The sequence below is a fragment of the Anguilla rostrata genome, chromosome 4 (genome assembly GCF_018555375.3).
Source record: "Anguilla rostrata isolate EN2019 chromosome 4, ASM1855537v3, whole genome shotgun sequence".
Lineage (NCBI taxonomy): Eukaryota > Metazoa > Chordata > Actinopteri > Anguilliformes > Anguillidae > Anguilla > Anguilla rostrata.
The window spans coordinates 30,181,286-30,198,280 of NC_057936.1; the positions used below are offsets into that span (position 1 = coordinate 30,181,286).

The 16,995-nt window shown below is 43.2% G+C and overlaps 1 protein-coding gene across 11 annotated transcripts; it reads left to right on the plus strand.

Annotated features, from left to right (window-relative positions):
* The first annotated feature begins 177 nt into the window (after positions 1–177).
* LOC135253177 (E-selectin-like) lies at positions 178–16,161 on the plus strand. Of its 11 annotated transcripts, XM_064332143.1 has the most exons (22): positions 179–336; positions 596–671; positions 1,112–1,507; positions 1,833–1,940; positions 2,616–2,801; positions 3,863–4,048; positions 4,985–5,170; positions 6,105–6,290; positions 7,269–7,454; positions 7,829–8,014; positions 8,478–8,663; positions 9,113–9,298; positions 10,201–10,386; positions 11,141–11,326; positions 11,745–11,930; positions 12,369–12,554; positions 13,006–13,191; positions 13,641–13,826; positions 14,523–14,714; positions 14,902–15,024; positions 15,121–15,145; positions 15,364–16,161. In XM_064332143.1, the coding sequence occupies exons 2-22, from the start codon at positions 596–598 to the stop codon at positions 15,413–15,415; spliced, it is 3,576 nt and encodes a 1,191-aa protein (XP_064188213.1). In that variant the 5' UTR covers positions 179–336; the 3' UTR covers positions 15,416–16,161. The 11 variants fall into 11 exon arrangements, with proteins under 11 accessions (XP_064188221.1, XP_064188213.1, XP_064188214.1 ...); XM_064332151.1 differs by lacking the exon at positions 11,745–11,930 and having other exon boundaries at positions 178–336; XM_064332144.1 differs by lacking the exon at positions 13,006–13,191.
* Positions 16,162–16,995: the final 834 nt, after the last annotated feature.

Consider the following 16,995-nt stretch of genomic DNA (forward strand, 5'->3'; position numbering starts at 1 on the left):
AATGATTGTATTACAGTCTACATGCGGCCTACATCATCAGAGTGATGATTTATATTTTTCATTATATATATGTAAATTATATAGACGGTAATTGTGATGTGAAGTGAAAAATGCATTATCGTGAACAGAACACCATGCTCTGACATCAAATAAACATGCAATCTGATTGGTGTGCTAACTTTGGCTGCTGACACAGAATACTGTTGGTCAGTGAGTGTGGCATTGCAAATCTCCATTTCTAAATTTACTATTATAGGGAAGGAAATGATGTGCAAGGGCACTAATTGCCTAATCGTTAACTGAAAGTCTTGTAAATGCATTGTTTTTCATGAAAAGGTAAGACCTCTTTTCTCCTTTTTAATACAGAATTTTCATTCAAATTCTGTACTTCTTCAGAACAAAAAATATGGTTAAAAATATGATTATGAAAATTTTGTGATCTTTACGTATTTATACATGCTAAGAATTTTCATAAAGCCAGTATATTACATTATTACAGATAACTTTTATGAATGTAGTTTTACATTTACAGTGCTAGAAGAAGTAAAACACATTTGAAATGCATTTTGCATATTTATATTTTGATGTTTGTCAGATGGTGCTCTGGGGATACTGTATTAGTCAAACATGCCGGTTTGGGATCTTTATTGGCCTGCTTGCCCTTGGCTATGGTAAGATTGTAATGTTGCTCATAAATAAATACATTTCTGGTGTTCCTATTATAGGCTGGTTTTAAAACAATATGGTTGATAGACATTCCAATATATTTTAATAAAGTCTTTCTTATGTGACTCTTACATAAAAAATCTGTTAAATAAGAAAAACACATGAGCGTAACAAAAAAAAATGAGAGTCATGTACTGAAAGAAAAGGAGTTTGCAGGAAGATTACCAAGCTTACACATTCTTATATTAAGGTGGTATTGTAAATTTAATATGTGTACTGAGACATTTGTTCTGCAGTGTTAGTAATATTGTGTTTTTACTATACCATTACATTCTTGATTTCACTTTCAAACAGAGGTATTAATTATCAGCTCATGAGGAATAAATAGGAACGGTCACCTCCCTCAGTTTGACAAGTTGCATAATCTTTCCATTGCTTTATGCAGAGCTGTCATCTGAGACAGGAGTGAAAGCCTGGACATACCATTACAGTATAAACCCCAATAGGAACTGGGATTCTGCAAGGGATTGGTGTCGTCAGCACTACACAGATATGGTAGCCATACAGAACCAGAGAGAAATCGCATACCTCAATGAGATCCTGCCCAAGAACAAATATTACTACTGGATCGGCATCAGGAAAGTTAGTGGTGTCTGGACATGGGTTGGAACCAACAAGACCCTGACCGAAGAAGCTAAGAATTGGGCCAAGGGGGAGCCCAATAACAGAGGAAAGAAAAACCAAGAGGACTGTGTAGAGATTTACATAAAGAGAGATCAGGAGGCAGGAAAGTGGAATGATCAAAGCTGCAGGAATGAAAAGGGGGCCCTGTGTTATCACGGTAAGAAGCAACCATTGTCCTGGTGATTGTGCAATTGTCTGCATATGGTTACAAAGAACTTGAACTTGATCAATTTAAAGAGGATTAAACACAGTAACATGATCACATTATATGTGTGGACTGGAATGATATTGGGATCTATTTAACTAATAATACTGTATAAAGTATTGCAGGATGTTATCCCAAATCAGGTTGGACTGATTGATTGACCTGAATTGTTCTCAGTCTATCTTGTATCAGATGGTACTGTACTGTGTGAGCTTTATGACAGCAATGAGAAATGTGGACAGATTGGGAGTTGTGTGTCCTCATTTCATGTGTTAAGCTTCCTGCAGAGAAGAGTCCTGCAGCACCCAGGCAGAATGTGTGGAGACCATTGGAAACTACACCTGCAAATGTTACCCTGGCTTCCAGGGACTGCGCTGCGAGGAAGGTCAGACGTAACTAGTTGCTTTCATCATTCCACCACGCTGATCACAGATTAATTACATCCAGGTGTCTCCCATCATTTCCACGAGCTGTGCAACTGCTGCATGCCTAGAGTTTCAGTCTCCAAAAAGGGCTCCTCAAGAGATTATGCTATTGTCTCCATTCATTTTGGGCATTGGGCTTATAGTCTTCCAACAATAGAAGAATAAGGGGGGTATAGGTCCATGCAACATACAAAATTTATTAATTTAATAACCAAACTCTTTTTAAGATGGTTCAGAACAGGTCAAAATTTGTTTGTTCAGCAATTTGGAACTCAAAGAAGCCACAGTCCAAAATAATAATTAACTGGAGTCAAAGGAGCTCCTTTCTGAATGAATCCAGACTTGATATTTCATGGAAGTTTCCAGCAGTCACTGTAGTCATTAGGGAATATGATACACAACTTCAACTACTGACAGAACTATCACGTTTTATCAAACATGCAACTATTTATTTCTTAATTTGTGCCTTGTAATGATATTAGCAGCATTGCCTAGTATTCATAAAAATTCATTTAAAAAGTTATGAGCTCGTAAAAGACTGCACCCGATTGGATTGTGGGCAATCTGTAAATGTAGTGGGTAACCAGGTTCAGAGTTATGAAATTTTGGATTTGCATTCCGTATTAACTCCTCAGCTGTAGCGTGTGGCGTCCTGAAGGCTCCGGAACATGGCTCGCTGCAGTGCTCCCATACGTACGGTTCCTTCCGGTTCAACTCCTCCTGCGCATTTCGCTGCGCCCAGGGGTTCTTGCTCGTGGGGGAACCGCGTCTGCTGTGCCAGGCTTCCAGCCGTTGGGACGCCGATCCTCCCTCATGCAAGGGTAAACATTTTTACACACTCTCCTCAGAGATTCAGGTGTCTGCGTCGCCTCCTCTGATGGAGGTGTGCTCACTTCTAACTGAGAAATCAATCAGCTCGTAACTTTTGATCTCGTTTGCACTGTTGTGATTGTTGCTGGTTCAACTGAGGGTCATTAAGACGTGAGGAGAAGTAAGGCTAGACCAGAGAGTGGGATAGGTGCAGTCAGACAGGTGAGATGTTTTATTTCTCTGTCCTGATTGTACTGCGGCTGTGAAATGCTAAGAGCTTCCTAGAGGTAGCATGACCTGCTCCAATGCCATAGAGCCAGACAGTTTTATTTCCACGGGTGAATTCAGCTGTGAAGAGGGATTTGAGTTCCAAGGGCCAGGCAGTATTCAGTATAACTCTAGTGGGTCATGGAGCAATGACATGCCAACATGTGAAGGTATATTTTATTATTGCCTTCTACGCTTTCAAATGATTCTGTTTAACTACCCACAGCACAGTGCAAGTTCTAAATGTATATGTTGTATTCAACTATTAGGGAAGTGTGCATTGTCTCGTGAATTTACGCAACACCAGCAACAGCCAACGCCCTACACTCCTCTTCTGGTACACCACATTCTCCAAACCGCAATGGGCTGAACTGCTGTGGGTACATGAGAGGCATTTGCACCCCACCCAAGAAAACCATGACTTGCAAGGACATCTGATTAAGGATATCTTTTGGTGTAAAGGTTATTCTCAGAATTGGTGGACGGTATATTAGCTGTCTGCTTACCTAGATTCACTGATTCTCATATGAAAATCCCACTAGGTCTCATGTGGGAGAAGTAGTGTAGCACACTCACAGTCCATGGTCCTCTTCCCTTGGGCACACTTCTTGTTTTTGAATGATGAAGTGCTTATCTGTGGGGGTACTGAGGAGCACAGCACTCCCCACTTCTGCCTCAAGGCTGGAAAATCTTAACTACAGCTGCACATGTTGTCTAGGGAGTTCAGTAGGTTCTTTTAAAAATGACTTTAATTGTCCCGTAATACAACACAGTGGAGCTGAGGGTCTCTCTCCTGCTCTTCCAGCTCAACAGTGTGAAGTTCTAACTGCTCCCCTCCACGGCTCCCTGCACTGCTCCCACCCACATGAGGAGTTCAGCTTCAACTCCAGCTGTAATGTGCGCTGTGAGGAGGGGTTCCTGCTCAACGGTACAGCCTCCATTCAGTGCACCTCCTTGGGAGTATGGACGGAGCCTCCTCCACTCTGTCAGGGTAACTACTCTCTAAATCACTGCACATTCTCAGGGGCCATTGAGTGGATATATGAGTAAATATTTCCCCCTGCTGGGCGCAGAGTGAAACCTACTTTATTTTCAGTGTTTCACTGAAGCAGCTTTCACTGTTCCCTGCCATAAAGAAAAGATACACAACTCACAGTATGAAATTTGGTTCATATGACATTAGTGTGGTCAAGAACTGAATCAGACCAGCACCAGCATCACACAGCAATCATTCAGAAGACTAGAATGACCACAACTGTAGAGGGAGAAATTATTTATTCACATTTATATTGATACCACAAACCTATACTCAGTCTGTAAAGCAACTCTCACTCCTTCAAAGTACATGATACCAGCCAATTCTTATACTCAAACCTCATTTCACAAGTCCAGCTTGCACAGGTAAGAGTCAGAGGAAGAAACTTAATATGCAGGTCAACAGGCAGTCTATAGGTGCCGGATCAACTAGTGTGGGTCACTAGTGAGTGATAACATGCTGGCATCTTAGCCAACAGAACCCCTCCCTTCCTTGAGCAACTCTAGAGGAAATTGCTCTTTGGTGCTACGAGCCACAGTCGGCCAGGAACACTCTGGTTTTCAAACCAGACTGTATGGCCCATCCATGGACTGGAACAGTGCCATAAGAGAATGAGTCCCTCTACAGACCACCATCAAAATATCATATAATCTTCAATAAATCTAGATGTCAGTAACAAGAAGATGGTAGCAGTTTGGAGGATCTACATGTTGGGAAGGGAGTATGACTCGCTTGTGCCTACAGTGGACTGAAGTCTGAAAAACACTGTCTGAATGATCCACCTGTGTGGATCACAGCACATCATTGTCTGACATCTGTATGTGCTCAGATGCTACATGCCTGGTGCTGGTGGCTGCAGTGAAACTGAGGGTCTGTCTCCTGCTCTTCCAGCTAAACAGTGTGATGTTCTAACTGCTCCCCTCCACGGCTCCCTGCACTGCTCCCACCCACATGAGGAGTTCAGCTTCAACTCCAGCTGTAACGTGAGCTGTGAGGAGGGGTTCCTGCTCAACGGTACAGCCTCCATTCAGTGCACCTCCTTGGGAGTATGGACGGAGCCTCCTACACTCTGTCAGGGTAACTACTCCCCAATTTACTGCACACATTCAGGGCACACTGAGTGGATATATGAGTAAATATTTCCCCATGCTGGGTGCAGAGTGTAACCTACTTTATTTTCAGTGTTTCACTGAAGCAGCTTTCACTGTTCACTGCCACAAAGATGAGATACACAACTCACAGTCTGTGATTTTATTCATATGACAATAGTGTGGTCAAGAACCGAATCAGACCAGCACCAGCATCACACAACAATCATTCAGAAGACTAGAACCACAACTGTAGAGGGAGTAATGATTTAATCACATATATATTGATACCACAAACCTATACTGAGTCTGTAAAGCAACTCTCACTCCTTCAAAGTACATGATACCAGCCACTTCTTCTACTCACACCACATTTCACAAGTCCAGCTTGCACAAACTAAAAGTCAGAGGAAGACACTTCTTATGCAGGTCAACAGGTAGTCTGTAGATACATGATCAACCAGTGTGGATCACTCGTGAGTGATAACATGCTGTCATCTTCGCCAACAGAAACCCTCCCTTCCTTGAGCAACACTGGTGCCAATTGCTTTTTGGTGCTATGAGCCATAGTTGGCACAGGAACATTCTGGTTTTGAAACCAGACTGTGGGGCCCATCCATAGATTAGAGCAGTGCCATAAGAGAATGAGTCACCTAACAGACCATCATCAAAATATCTTAGAATCTTCAACAAATCCAGATGTCAGTAACGAAAAGATGGTAGAAATTTAGGAGGTATATCTACTTGTTGGGATGGGTGAATGACTCACGTGTGCCTACTGTGGCCTGAAGTCTGAAAACCACTGTCCTCCCACCTGTGTGGATCACAGCACATCGTTGTCTGACATCTGTATGTGCTCAGATGTTACATATCTGGTGCTGGTGGCTGCAGTGAAGCTGAGTTTTTGTTTTCTGCTGTTCCAGCTCAACAGTGTGATGTTCTGACTGCTCCCCTCCACGGCTCCCTGCACTGCTACCACCCACATGTAGAATTCAGCTTCAATTCCAGCTGTAACGTGAGCTGTGAGGAGGGGTTCCTGCTCAACGGTACAGCCTCCATTCAGTGCACCTCCTTGGGAGTATGGACTGAGCCTCCTCCACTCTGTCAGGGTAACCACTCCACAATGTATTGCATATATTCAGGGGACATTGAGTGGATATGTGACTAAATATTTCCCCCTGCATGGGTGCAGAATGAAACCTAATTTAATCATCTACTGATAGGAGTACACATGCAAGTACTTATAATATGGAGTCCAGCATTCTAGTTTTTGGAGGCAGAAATCTTTTTGTTTTCCTACTACATTGTCTTTGGAACAGAAATACCAAACAGTCTTTTGGGTGGCAGGGTCTGCTCTTGGGTGGACGTAATATTGTCTGGTCAGCACCACGAACCGGACCTATACAAACAATTTGACAATCAGACATTCCAGTCGAATACTCTGGCAACCCTTATCAAGATTCCATTTCTTTCCTTTAACCTAAAATTAGCTAATGTTACAATACAAATATGGACAAGAAACTAATTTTCACAGACTGTGAATTTGGACATGCTAAATGATCAACTGCCTTGCTGCCTCCAACAAGTAACTAGCTTCTTCTGGAAGTAAAGGACAGTGGTCTCAGCCATTAGGTTTCTATGCTCATTGAATGCTCATTTGCCCTGTTCTCTGCATGGCAATGGAGATTGAAAAGAAAAAGTAGCGTTGTACCTTCATACTTGCCTTAGGTGATGATGCCACAGATGTGTATGGACCACAGGGTGTGCAACACTGCCTCATGGGAGGTTTTATTACTGAATATGCCTGGACCTCTCATTTCTATGCAGGCAGAAGTCATGTTATCTACATTTCATTAGCTTTCTCTGAATGAAATGCTCTTGTTTTTTCAATGTTGTTGACTGTTCATAATGCTTAGCAAGTTGAAAAACAGAAAATCCCAGTTTTGTTGAGAGGAGATGAAGGGATTTTTCCTATTTTATGGGGCCGGGGACACTTTTCAACCTTGCGCTGATGGTGTGCATTTGTCTGGGAGTGTTGTGTACCACCCTGTTTTCAGGGTCTGAGGGTCTATTTCCTGCTGTTCCAGCTCAACAGTGTGACGTGCTAACTGCTCCCCTCTACGGTTCCCTGCACTGCTCCCACCCACATGAGGAGTTCAGCTTCAACTCCAGCTGTAACGTGCGCTGTGAGGAGGGGTTCCTGCTCAACGGTACAGCCTCCATTCAGTGCACCTCCTTGGGAGTGTGGACTGAGCCTTCTCCACTCTGTCAGGGTAACTACTCCCCAATTTACTGCACACATTCAGTGTACATTGAGTGGATATGTGGATATTTCCCCCTGCTGGGCACAGAACGAGACCTATTTTAATCATCTTCAATAACATGCAAGTACTCATAATATGTTTTGCTACTACATTATCTTTGGAACACAAATACCCAACTGTTTTGGAGTTGAAAGCAGGTCAATAGATGATGTTGTCATTAGCGGCTGGAATTTTCCACACCTCCCCCCATTATGTTCAGAAATGAATAATAACTGTAACAAAATCTAAAAGGTAAAGTTAAACTTATAGCTTATTGATATTTGTTGGCATGAGAAAGCCCTGCTCTGCTCTGTAGCGTGTGTCTCCTGTTACCGTCCTCTCAGCTCGGCAGTGTCTCCCCCTGGTGGCTCCAGGCAGAGGGCAGATGAACTGCTCTCACCCTCACTCCCTCTTCAGCTTTGGCTCCAGCTGTGAGCTGGGCTGTGAGGAGGGCTTTGTGCTGAGAGGAGCTCCCACTCTACAGTGCACTGAGTCCGGGTTCTGGAGCCACACTGCCCCCTCCTGCCAAGGTGAGACCCCCGTCTCTCACTAGACATAGGGGAACAGAGAGAGCGGACTGAGAGCTTTCTGCCAATGTGACAATCGGGTGGTGGAAACCTGAGGCAGGCAAGAACCAGGGGTCAGCCATGTAGCATAGCATTCACTCGAGAGGCTAAAAAGATCATCAGTGTAGAAAAAAGATCATCAGTGTAGTGAGAGCTATTTCATTTAGTCATGCTTACAGTGAGCCCAGCCTACTTTTTCAGTCCTCAGAATTACATTAAAGTGCATGTTTAGATACCTCACTCCCATGTTGCCTGAAGGAAAGACCCTTTGGTTTTATTATATTTCTTCTTGTAGACTCGAGTTTGAAAACTTCTCACCTGTGAGGGTGACTCTACATCACTGTGTGGCACCTGTATGTGCTCAGATGTTACATGCCTGGTGCTGGTGACTGCAGTGAAACTGAGGGTCCATTTCCTGTTGTTCCAGCTCAACGGTGCAACGTGCTAACTGCTCCCCTCCACGGTTCCCTGCACTGCTCCCACCCACACGAGGAGTTCAGCTTCAACTCCAGCTGTAACGTGCGCTGTGAGGAGGGGTTCCTGCTCAACGGTACAGCCTCCATTCAGTGCACCTCCGCGGGAGTGTGGACTGAGCCTTCTCCGCTCTGTCAGGGTAACTACTCCCCAATTTACTGCACACATTCAGTGTACATTGAGTGGATATGTGACTCAATATTTTATCCTCCTGGGCACAGAGTGAAACCTATTTTAATTGGCTATAATAAAATGCATGTGCATCATATACTAATGGGAGGATACATACAAGTACTCATAGTATAGAGTCCAGCATTCTAGTTCTGATAGGCAGAAAACTTTTTGTTTTGTTACTACATTGTCTTTGGAATCAAAAATACTCAATTGTGTTGGAGTTGAAAGCAGGTCAATAGATAATGTTGCCACTAGGGGCTGACATTTTCCACACCCGATTATCTTCAAGAATGAATAATAACTGGGATGAAGCATCTTTAAGTGAAGTCATGATTTATAGATAACTGATATTTGTTGCCATGAGAAAGCCCTCCTCTGTTCTGTAGCATGTGTCCCCTGTTCCCGTCCTCTCAGCTCGGCAGTGTCTCCCCCTGGTGGCTCCAGGCAGAGGGCAGATGAACTGCTCTCACCCTCACTCCCTCTTCAGCTTTGGCTCCAGCTGTGAGCTGGGCTGTGAGGAGGGCTTTGTGCTGAGAGGAGCTCCCACTCTACAGTGCACTGAGTCCGGGCTCTGGAGCCACACTGCCCCCTCCTGCCAAGGTGAGACCCCAGTCTCTCACTGCACACAGGGGAACAGAGAGAGAGGTCAGGCCACCTTGATTATTTTCAGTGGAACGCCGACCACCGAGAATTTAGAAACAAACTACAACCTCCAGTGGTCACACTACCACCTCTTGGCAGTTGGGTTTTTAGAACTTCTGCTACTTGATGACTTGATGTAACAATACAGAACTTCAACATTAGCCAATCAGCGTGACTGCCATAGATTTCATCAAGACTCAAATTTTAGTCTTCAACCTACCATTAGCTGATATTACGATATAAACAAGGAAGTTATAGTTGCAGACAGTGAATTTGGACATGTCAACTGATCAACTGCCTTGCTGCCTCCAACAAGTAGCTAGCTGCTTTTGAAAGCGAAGAACTGCAGCCTATGAGAACAACCCTTAACAGTGTTTAGGTTTTTATTCTCATTAGTCCTGTTCTCTGCATAGCAATGGAGGTTAAAATATCTTACTTGAGACTTCTAGCTTGTTGATATTAATAAGCTATAAGAAAAAGTAACGTTTTACATTCATACTTGCCTTAGTTAGTGGTGCCACAGATGCACATGGACCACAGGGTGTGCAACACTGCCTAATGGGAGGGTTTTATTACTGAATATGGCTGAACCTCTCATTTCCATGCTGGCAGACGTCACGATATCTGTATTTTATCTACTTTCTCTGAATTAAATTATCTTGTTTTTTCAGTGATGTCGACTGTTCATACTACTTAACATTTTGAAGATAAAAGAATCTCAGTTTTGTCGAGGGGAGCTGAGGGGAGTTTTCCTATTTTATGGGGCTGGGGACACTTTTCCACCTTGTGCTGATGGTGGACATTTGGTTGGGAGTGTTGAGAAATGCCCGTTTGTTCGGGTCTGTTTCCTGCTGTTCCAGCTCAACAGTGTGATGTTCTAACTGCTCCCCTCCACGGCTCCCTTCACTGCTACCACCCACATGAGGAGTTCAGCTTCAACTCCAGCTGTAACGTGAGCTGTGAGGAGGGGTTCCTGCTCAACGGGACAGCCTCCATTCAGTGCACCTCCTTGGGAGTATGGACTGAGCTTCCTCCGCTCTGTCAGGGTAACTTTCCCACAACAACTGACTAAACGCAGACTAAAGACTCACACTGCACCACAGCTCAATAAACTGTGAACTGTGAACATTTACTCTAGTGTTGCTTCCTTTCCCTTAGCTGCACTTAAAACTACACCCTGAAATACATTTGCTACCTAAAGCTCTATGACCTCAATTTCCCTCGGCCAGCAGAAACCCTGTATTCCCTGAGCAACATTAGAACCAACTATACCGTGCCCTGTGATGCCACCCACAGTCGGCATTGGAATGGTCCAGGTTCAAAACCAGAATGTGGGGCCTAGTCATGCACTAGAAGGGTGCCTTAACAGGGTGAGCCACCCAGTAGATCAACATCAAAATATCTTAAACAGCGGTTGTGTTAAAACAGGATTCAGTGTTTTTTATGCAGAAAAAAGAGCCAAAATGCATAGAACAAAATACACTGCGTTCACAAAATGCAAACATTCAGAGGTCTTTTTTTAGATTACAATGGGTAAGGAGCCAGACTTGAACCACTACAAAATGATTTCTTTAATTTTGTAGAGTCAACCATCTTTCAGTCCCTGACATTTGTGTTGTTTCTTGATTAAAATAATGACACTGGCATTGGTAGCATTGAGATATTAAAAGAGAAAGCGCTTAATTTGAATAAAAAGTCAAAAACGAGTCTGCCACCTCATGCTGATGGTGTACATTTGTCTGGGAGTGTTGTGTACCACCCTGTTTTCAGGGTCTGAGGGGCTATTTCCTGCTGTTCCAGCTCAACAGTGTGAAGTTCTAACTGCTCCCCTCCACGGCTCCCTGCACTGCTCCCACCCACATGAGGAGTTCAGCTTCAACTCCAGCTGTAACGTGAGCTGTGAGGAGGGGTTCCTGCTCAACGGGACAGCCTCCATTCAGTGCACCTCCTTGGGAGTATGGACTGAGCCTCCTCCACTCTGTCAGGGTAACTACCCCCCAAATTACTGCACACATTCAGGCGACATTGAGTGGATATGTGACTAAATCTTGCCCCCTGCTGGGCACAGAATGAAACCTATTTTAATCAGCTTCAATAAAATGCATGAGCATCATATACTGTTAGGAGTACACATGCAAGTACACATAATATGAAGTCCAGCATTCTAGTTTGACATTGTCTTAGGAACAGAAATATACAACTGTTTTGGATTTGAAAGCAGGTCAATAGATAATGTTGCCACTAGGGGCTGACATTTTCCACACCCGATTATTTTCAGGAATGAATAATAACTGGGATGAAGCATCTTTAAGTGAAGTCATGATTTATAGATAACTGATAATTGTTGGCATGAGAAAGCCCTGCTCTGCTCTGTAGCGCGTGTCCCCTGTTCCCGTCCTCCCAGCTCGGCAGTGTCTCCCCCTGGTGGCTCCAGGCAGAGGGCAGATGAACTGCTCTCACCCTCACTCCCTCTTCAGCTTTGGCTCCAGCTGTGAGCTGGGCTGTGAGGAGGGCTTTGTGCTGAGAGGAGCTCCCACTCTACAGTGCACTGAGTCCGGGCTCTGGAGCCACACTGCCCCCTCCTGCCAAGGTGAGACCCCAGTCTCTCACTGCACATAGGGGAACAGAGAGAGCGGACTGAGAGCTTTCTGCCAATGTGACAATCGGGTGGTGGAAACCTGAGGCAGACAAGAACCAGGGGTCAGCCATGTAGCATAGCATTCAATTGAGAGGCTAAAAAGAACATCAGTGTAGTGAGAGATATTATATAGTTATACTTACAGTGATGGCACAGCCTACTTCTTCAGTCTAGAGAGTAACTTATTAAATTGGCATTAAAGTGCATGTTTATCTACCTCATTCCTATGTTGCCTGAAGGAAGGGCCCTTCTACTGGACTCGAGTCTGAAAACTTTCTCATTTGTGGGGGTGACTTCATATCACTGTGTGGCACCTGTATGTGTTCAGATGTTACATGCCTGGTGCTGGTGACTGCAGTGAAACTGAGAGTCTATTTCCTGTTGTTCCAGCTCAACAGTGTGAAGTTCTAACTGCTCCCCTCCACGGCTCCCTTCACTGCTACCACCCACACGAGGAGTTCAGCTTCAACTCCAGCTGTAATGTGAGCTGTGAGGAGGGGTTCCTGCTCAACGGTACAGCCTCCATTCAGTGCACCTCCTTGGGAGCATGGACTGAGCCTCCTCCATTCTGTCAGGGTAATTACCCCCCACATTACTGCACACATTCAGGCGACATTGAGTGGATATGTGACTAAATATTTCCCCCTGTTGGGCACAGATTGAAACATATTTTAATCAGCTTCAATAAAATACATGTGCATCATATACTGATAGGAGTACACATGCAAGTACTCATAATATAGAGTCCAGCATTCTAGTTCTTGTAGGAAGAAATCTTTTTGTTTTGTTTTTACATTATCTTTGGAACAGAAATACCCAACTGTTTTGGAGTTGAAAGCAGGTCAATATATAATGTTGTCATTAGGGGCTGGAATTTTGCACACTTACCCAATTATTTTCAGGAATTAATAATAATTGTAACAAGATCTAAAAGGTAAAGTTAAGACTTATAGATTATTTATATTTGTTGGCATGAGAAAGCCCTCCTCTGCTCTGTAGCATGTGTCTCCTGTTACCGTCCTCTCAGCTCGGCAGTGTCTCCCCCTGGTGGCTCCAGGCAGAGGGCAGATGAACTGCTCTCACCCTCACTCCCTCTTCAGCTTTGGCTCCAGCTGTGAGCTGGGCTGTGAGGAGGGCTTTGTGCTGAGAGGAGCTCCCACTCTACAGTGCACTGAGTTCGGGCTCTGGAGCCACACTGCCCCCTCCTGCCAAGGTGAGACCCCCCGTCTCTCACTGCACATAAGGGAACAGAGAGAGCGGACTGAGAGCTTTCTGCCAATGTGACAATCGGGTGGTGGAAACCTGAGGCAGACAAGAACCAGGGGTCAGCCATGTAGCATAGCATTCAATTGAGAGGCTAGAAGATCATCAGTGTAGTGAGAGATATTATATAGTTATACTTACAGTGATGGCACAGCCTACTTCTTCAGTCTAGAGAGTAACTTATTAAATTGATATTAAAGTGCATGTTCATCTACCTCACTCCCATGTTGCCTGAAGAAAGGACCCTTTGGTTTTATTACATTTCTTCTTGTGGACTTGAGTCTGAAAACCTGTGAGGGTGACTCCACATCACTGTGTGGTACCTGTATGTGCTCAGATGTTACATGCCTGGTGCTGGTGACTGCAGTGAAACTCAGGGTCTATTTCCTGTTGTTCCAGCTCAACGGTGCAACGTGCTAACTGCTCCTCTCCACGGTTCCCTGCACTGCTCCCACCCACACGAGGAGTTCAGCTTCAACTCCAGCTGTAACGTGAGCTGTGAGGAGGGGTTTCTGCTCAATGGGACAGCCTCCATTCAGTGCACCTCCGCGGGGGTGTGGACTGAGCCTCCGCCTCTCTGTCAGGGTAACTACTCCCCAATTTACTGTGCACATTCAGGGGACATTGAGTGAATAAGTGAGTAAATATTTCCCCCTGCTGGGCACAGAGTGAAACATGTTGTCGTCAGATGTAATAAAATACAGTTAATATACTGATAACATGCAGGCATTCATAATATTGAGTACAGCTTGGCTGTCCTCGTAGTTGAAAATCCTGTTTAGCTACTACATTGTCTTTGAGGAAAAATAAGAAACAGTCTTGAAGTATAATGTAAGTCAGATCAGTTGATAATGTTGCCTTTATTGAGAGGAATTACCTGCCCCAGTGCCATGATTTTCAGGAATAGGAATAGCCTCGCTACTTCCTTCTGTCAAGATGAGACCCTATCTCTCGAAGAAAGTACACTGCAATCTTTTAATAACATATCCGATAAGCAAATACCCTTATTCAGAGCAACTTTCAGAACCATCTTTTGCATACTGTCCACTTACTCAGCAAGATGTTTTACTGGAGCAATTTAGGTTGAGTACTATTCTCAAGGGTACAACTACAGTGCTTCAAATGGAATTTGAAACTGCAGGCTCTGAGGTGCAAGTTCAAACCCTTAACCCCTTCACTATACTACACTATCGCCCCATATAATAAAGCAGATGCTGCATTTTCAGGAAGCTTTGTTAAGACATCATGTCAACCCAGAGTGCTGTTGCATTTCCTTTGCAGTTGTGCAGTGTCAGGCTCTGGGTGACCTTCTACCCCCATTCCTCTCCATGAAGTGCTCCAACCCACTGGGGATCTTTAGCTTCAGGTCTCAGTGTTTCTTCCACTGTGGGAATGGTTCCTCACTGAATGGGACATCTAAACTGTCCTGCGCCTCCAACGGGACGTGGAATGCACCGAGGCCCTCATGTACAGGTACAGGCACCATTTAACGTCAGGCATTTCTAAGTTGTACTTCTTCCCTGGCAAACCGTTAGCAAATATTTCAGCTTTCTTTTCTACATTTTGTTTCCCTGTCTTTTTTTTCATGGTAGTTTTTGCATTCCCTTTCATTTGATGGCCATTTGAAAAGCAGCTTATAGCTCTGTCCGGTGTGTTTCAGAACCGGAAATGACATTTGGGACAGGCTTGCTAATCTCTGCAGGGGTGGGGTTTGCTTCGGCTGTTTCCCTGCTTCTCCTGGGCGGACTGGTGTTTCTCATTGCTTCTCACCTTTCCAAGAGAGGTGAGGGAATGGACATAATGTATTCATGTAATTAACTTACATTTGTTAATTGTCAAAATTGGATTCAGCCCCTTATGCATGTGCCCTTTTTTGCAGCTCATAAATATCATCTGAAAACCAGGTAAGTCCCACTCTTTGAGTTAGCCATTAGCAACATGTGTAGACATACATTGTAAAATACAACCCAAGTACATGTTTTTCACCAGACTTTGACACATAAATGCATGTCCCACATTGTCACATAAACGGATGTCTCCTTCCTAGCAGTTTGGTTGGGAATAATTTGATTTTTACAGAATGACCCAATGAGTCCTTTAAACTGTTCATTTTCTATTTCAGGGATTTTGCTGTTTTGGGAGAACTAGAAAACCCTGCATATGAGGAAGGTTAGAGTATCCTATGACATACCTTTGTGGTATATATCCAACAGAGATCCATAGTAGAATATATGGTTCTTGAGATTAAGACTAGAGACTCAGACTAAAATCAATTGCCAGCTCTTAAGAGGCTAAGACTGAGTGTAGCACAGTGGGTAAGGAACTGGACTTGTAACTGAAAGGTCGCAGGTTCGATTCCCAAGTAGGACACTGCCGTTGTACCCTTGAGCAAGGTACTTAACCAAAATTGCTTCAGTATATATTCAGCTGTATAAATGGATACAATGTAAAATGCTATGTAAAAAAGTTGTGTACGTCGCTCTGGATAAGAGCGTCTGCTAAATGCCTGTAATGTAATGTAAGACATTTCTAATTTCCAATCAATTTTTCAATAGTTATTGTCATTCAGAATGTTTTGTATTTGTATTTGATTTTTTTTGTTTTACATGAGTCATAGATGACATTTCGTTCTGGACTATGTGTTCATGGAGGATACTAAAAACCGTCCTACACTAACAGAATGATTGGAGGTATTGCGTAAGAAAATTGGGCTTCAATTTACAGGTGCAAACTGCTTGATTTTTTTCTGATGCGATTTTGAAAAATACAGAAATATCACCTTTTAGGCAGGTGACAGGCACAGATCATTTTTTATCCTTGAGTAAAATAACTGTGAAGAAGAATCTGTAATTATCTTCGTTGGGGTTGATAAGGTGAAGAATATATGATGATTTTCAGTAAAATAAAATGAATGAATGGATATGCCTATATGTCATTTTTTAAAAGTGCAGCTTGTGTTAAAAAGTTGTCAACACAACCTGGGCCCAGAATAATCATCATGGGAAACACAAAATGATATTTTACATTTAAAATTCTGTTAAATGATCATTCTAGCTGTCGTTTGCCTTTCTAGCTGTCACTGAATAAGAAGTATCTAAAGTGAAATACGGGTCTGCAATAGCTTTCCACTATGGGCCAGTCGAGCATTTTTGGCACAACCCCTGCCCAAGATAATGATCCTCAAATATATTAAAATGCATATAATGTATCTGTACCTTATATTAATGCTTATATTTTATTCTTTTCAAATACATCTGTCTTGTTAATATTTCTAATTAAGAAGTGTGTTTTTATTACAGACGTGCCCATGGAAATTGTTGACCTACGCAGTCTTAATTTAAAGTAGTATTTTAGATATTCCTTCAAAAATCTGAGTAAATGGGAAGTGTGTTTGTGGAAGGACACAAATATACATAAATGTACATACTGACAGTTAGTTTAGACATTGCTAATGTTGCCATGACATATCATGGATGAAAATCAGCTAGAAAATGTGCTTTAGCTAATTGAACAAGTAGGTTGATGGCAACAAATTACAAGCTTTCACCTTGCAAAGTAAATCATGAAATGATTAGAAATCCATTTAAATTGTGCTTTTACAGTTAGATAGCATGTATTTATCAGGCAAAAGAAAATATGTATGATTTGATGGCAAACACTGCATAACAGTTAGCTATGTAGCATAGTAAACAGGTAGACCAGGATCTGAAAAAATAATGTTGATCACAAGTGAATAATGAAATTCAAAGAGAAT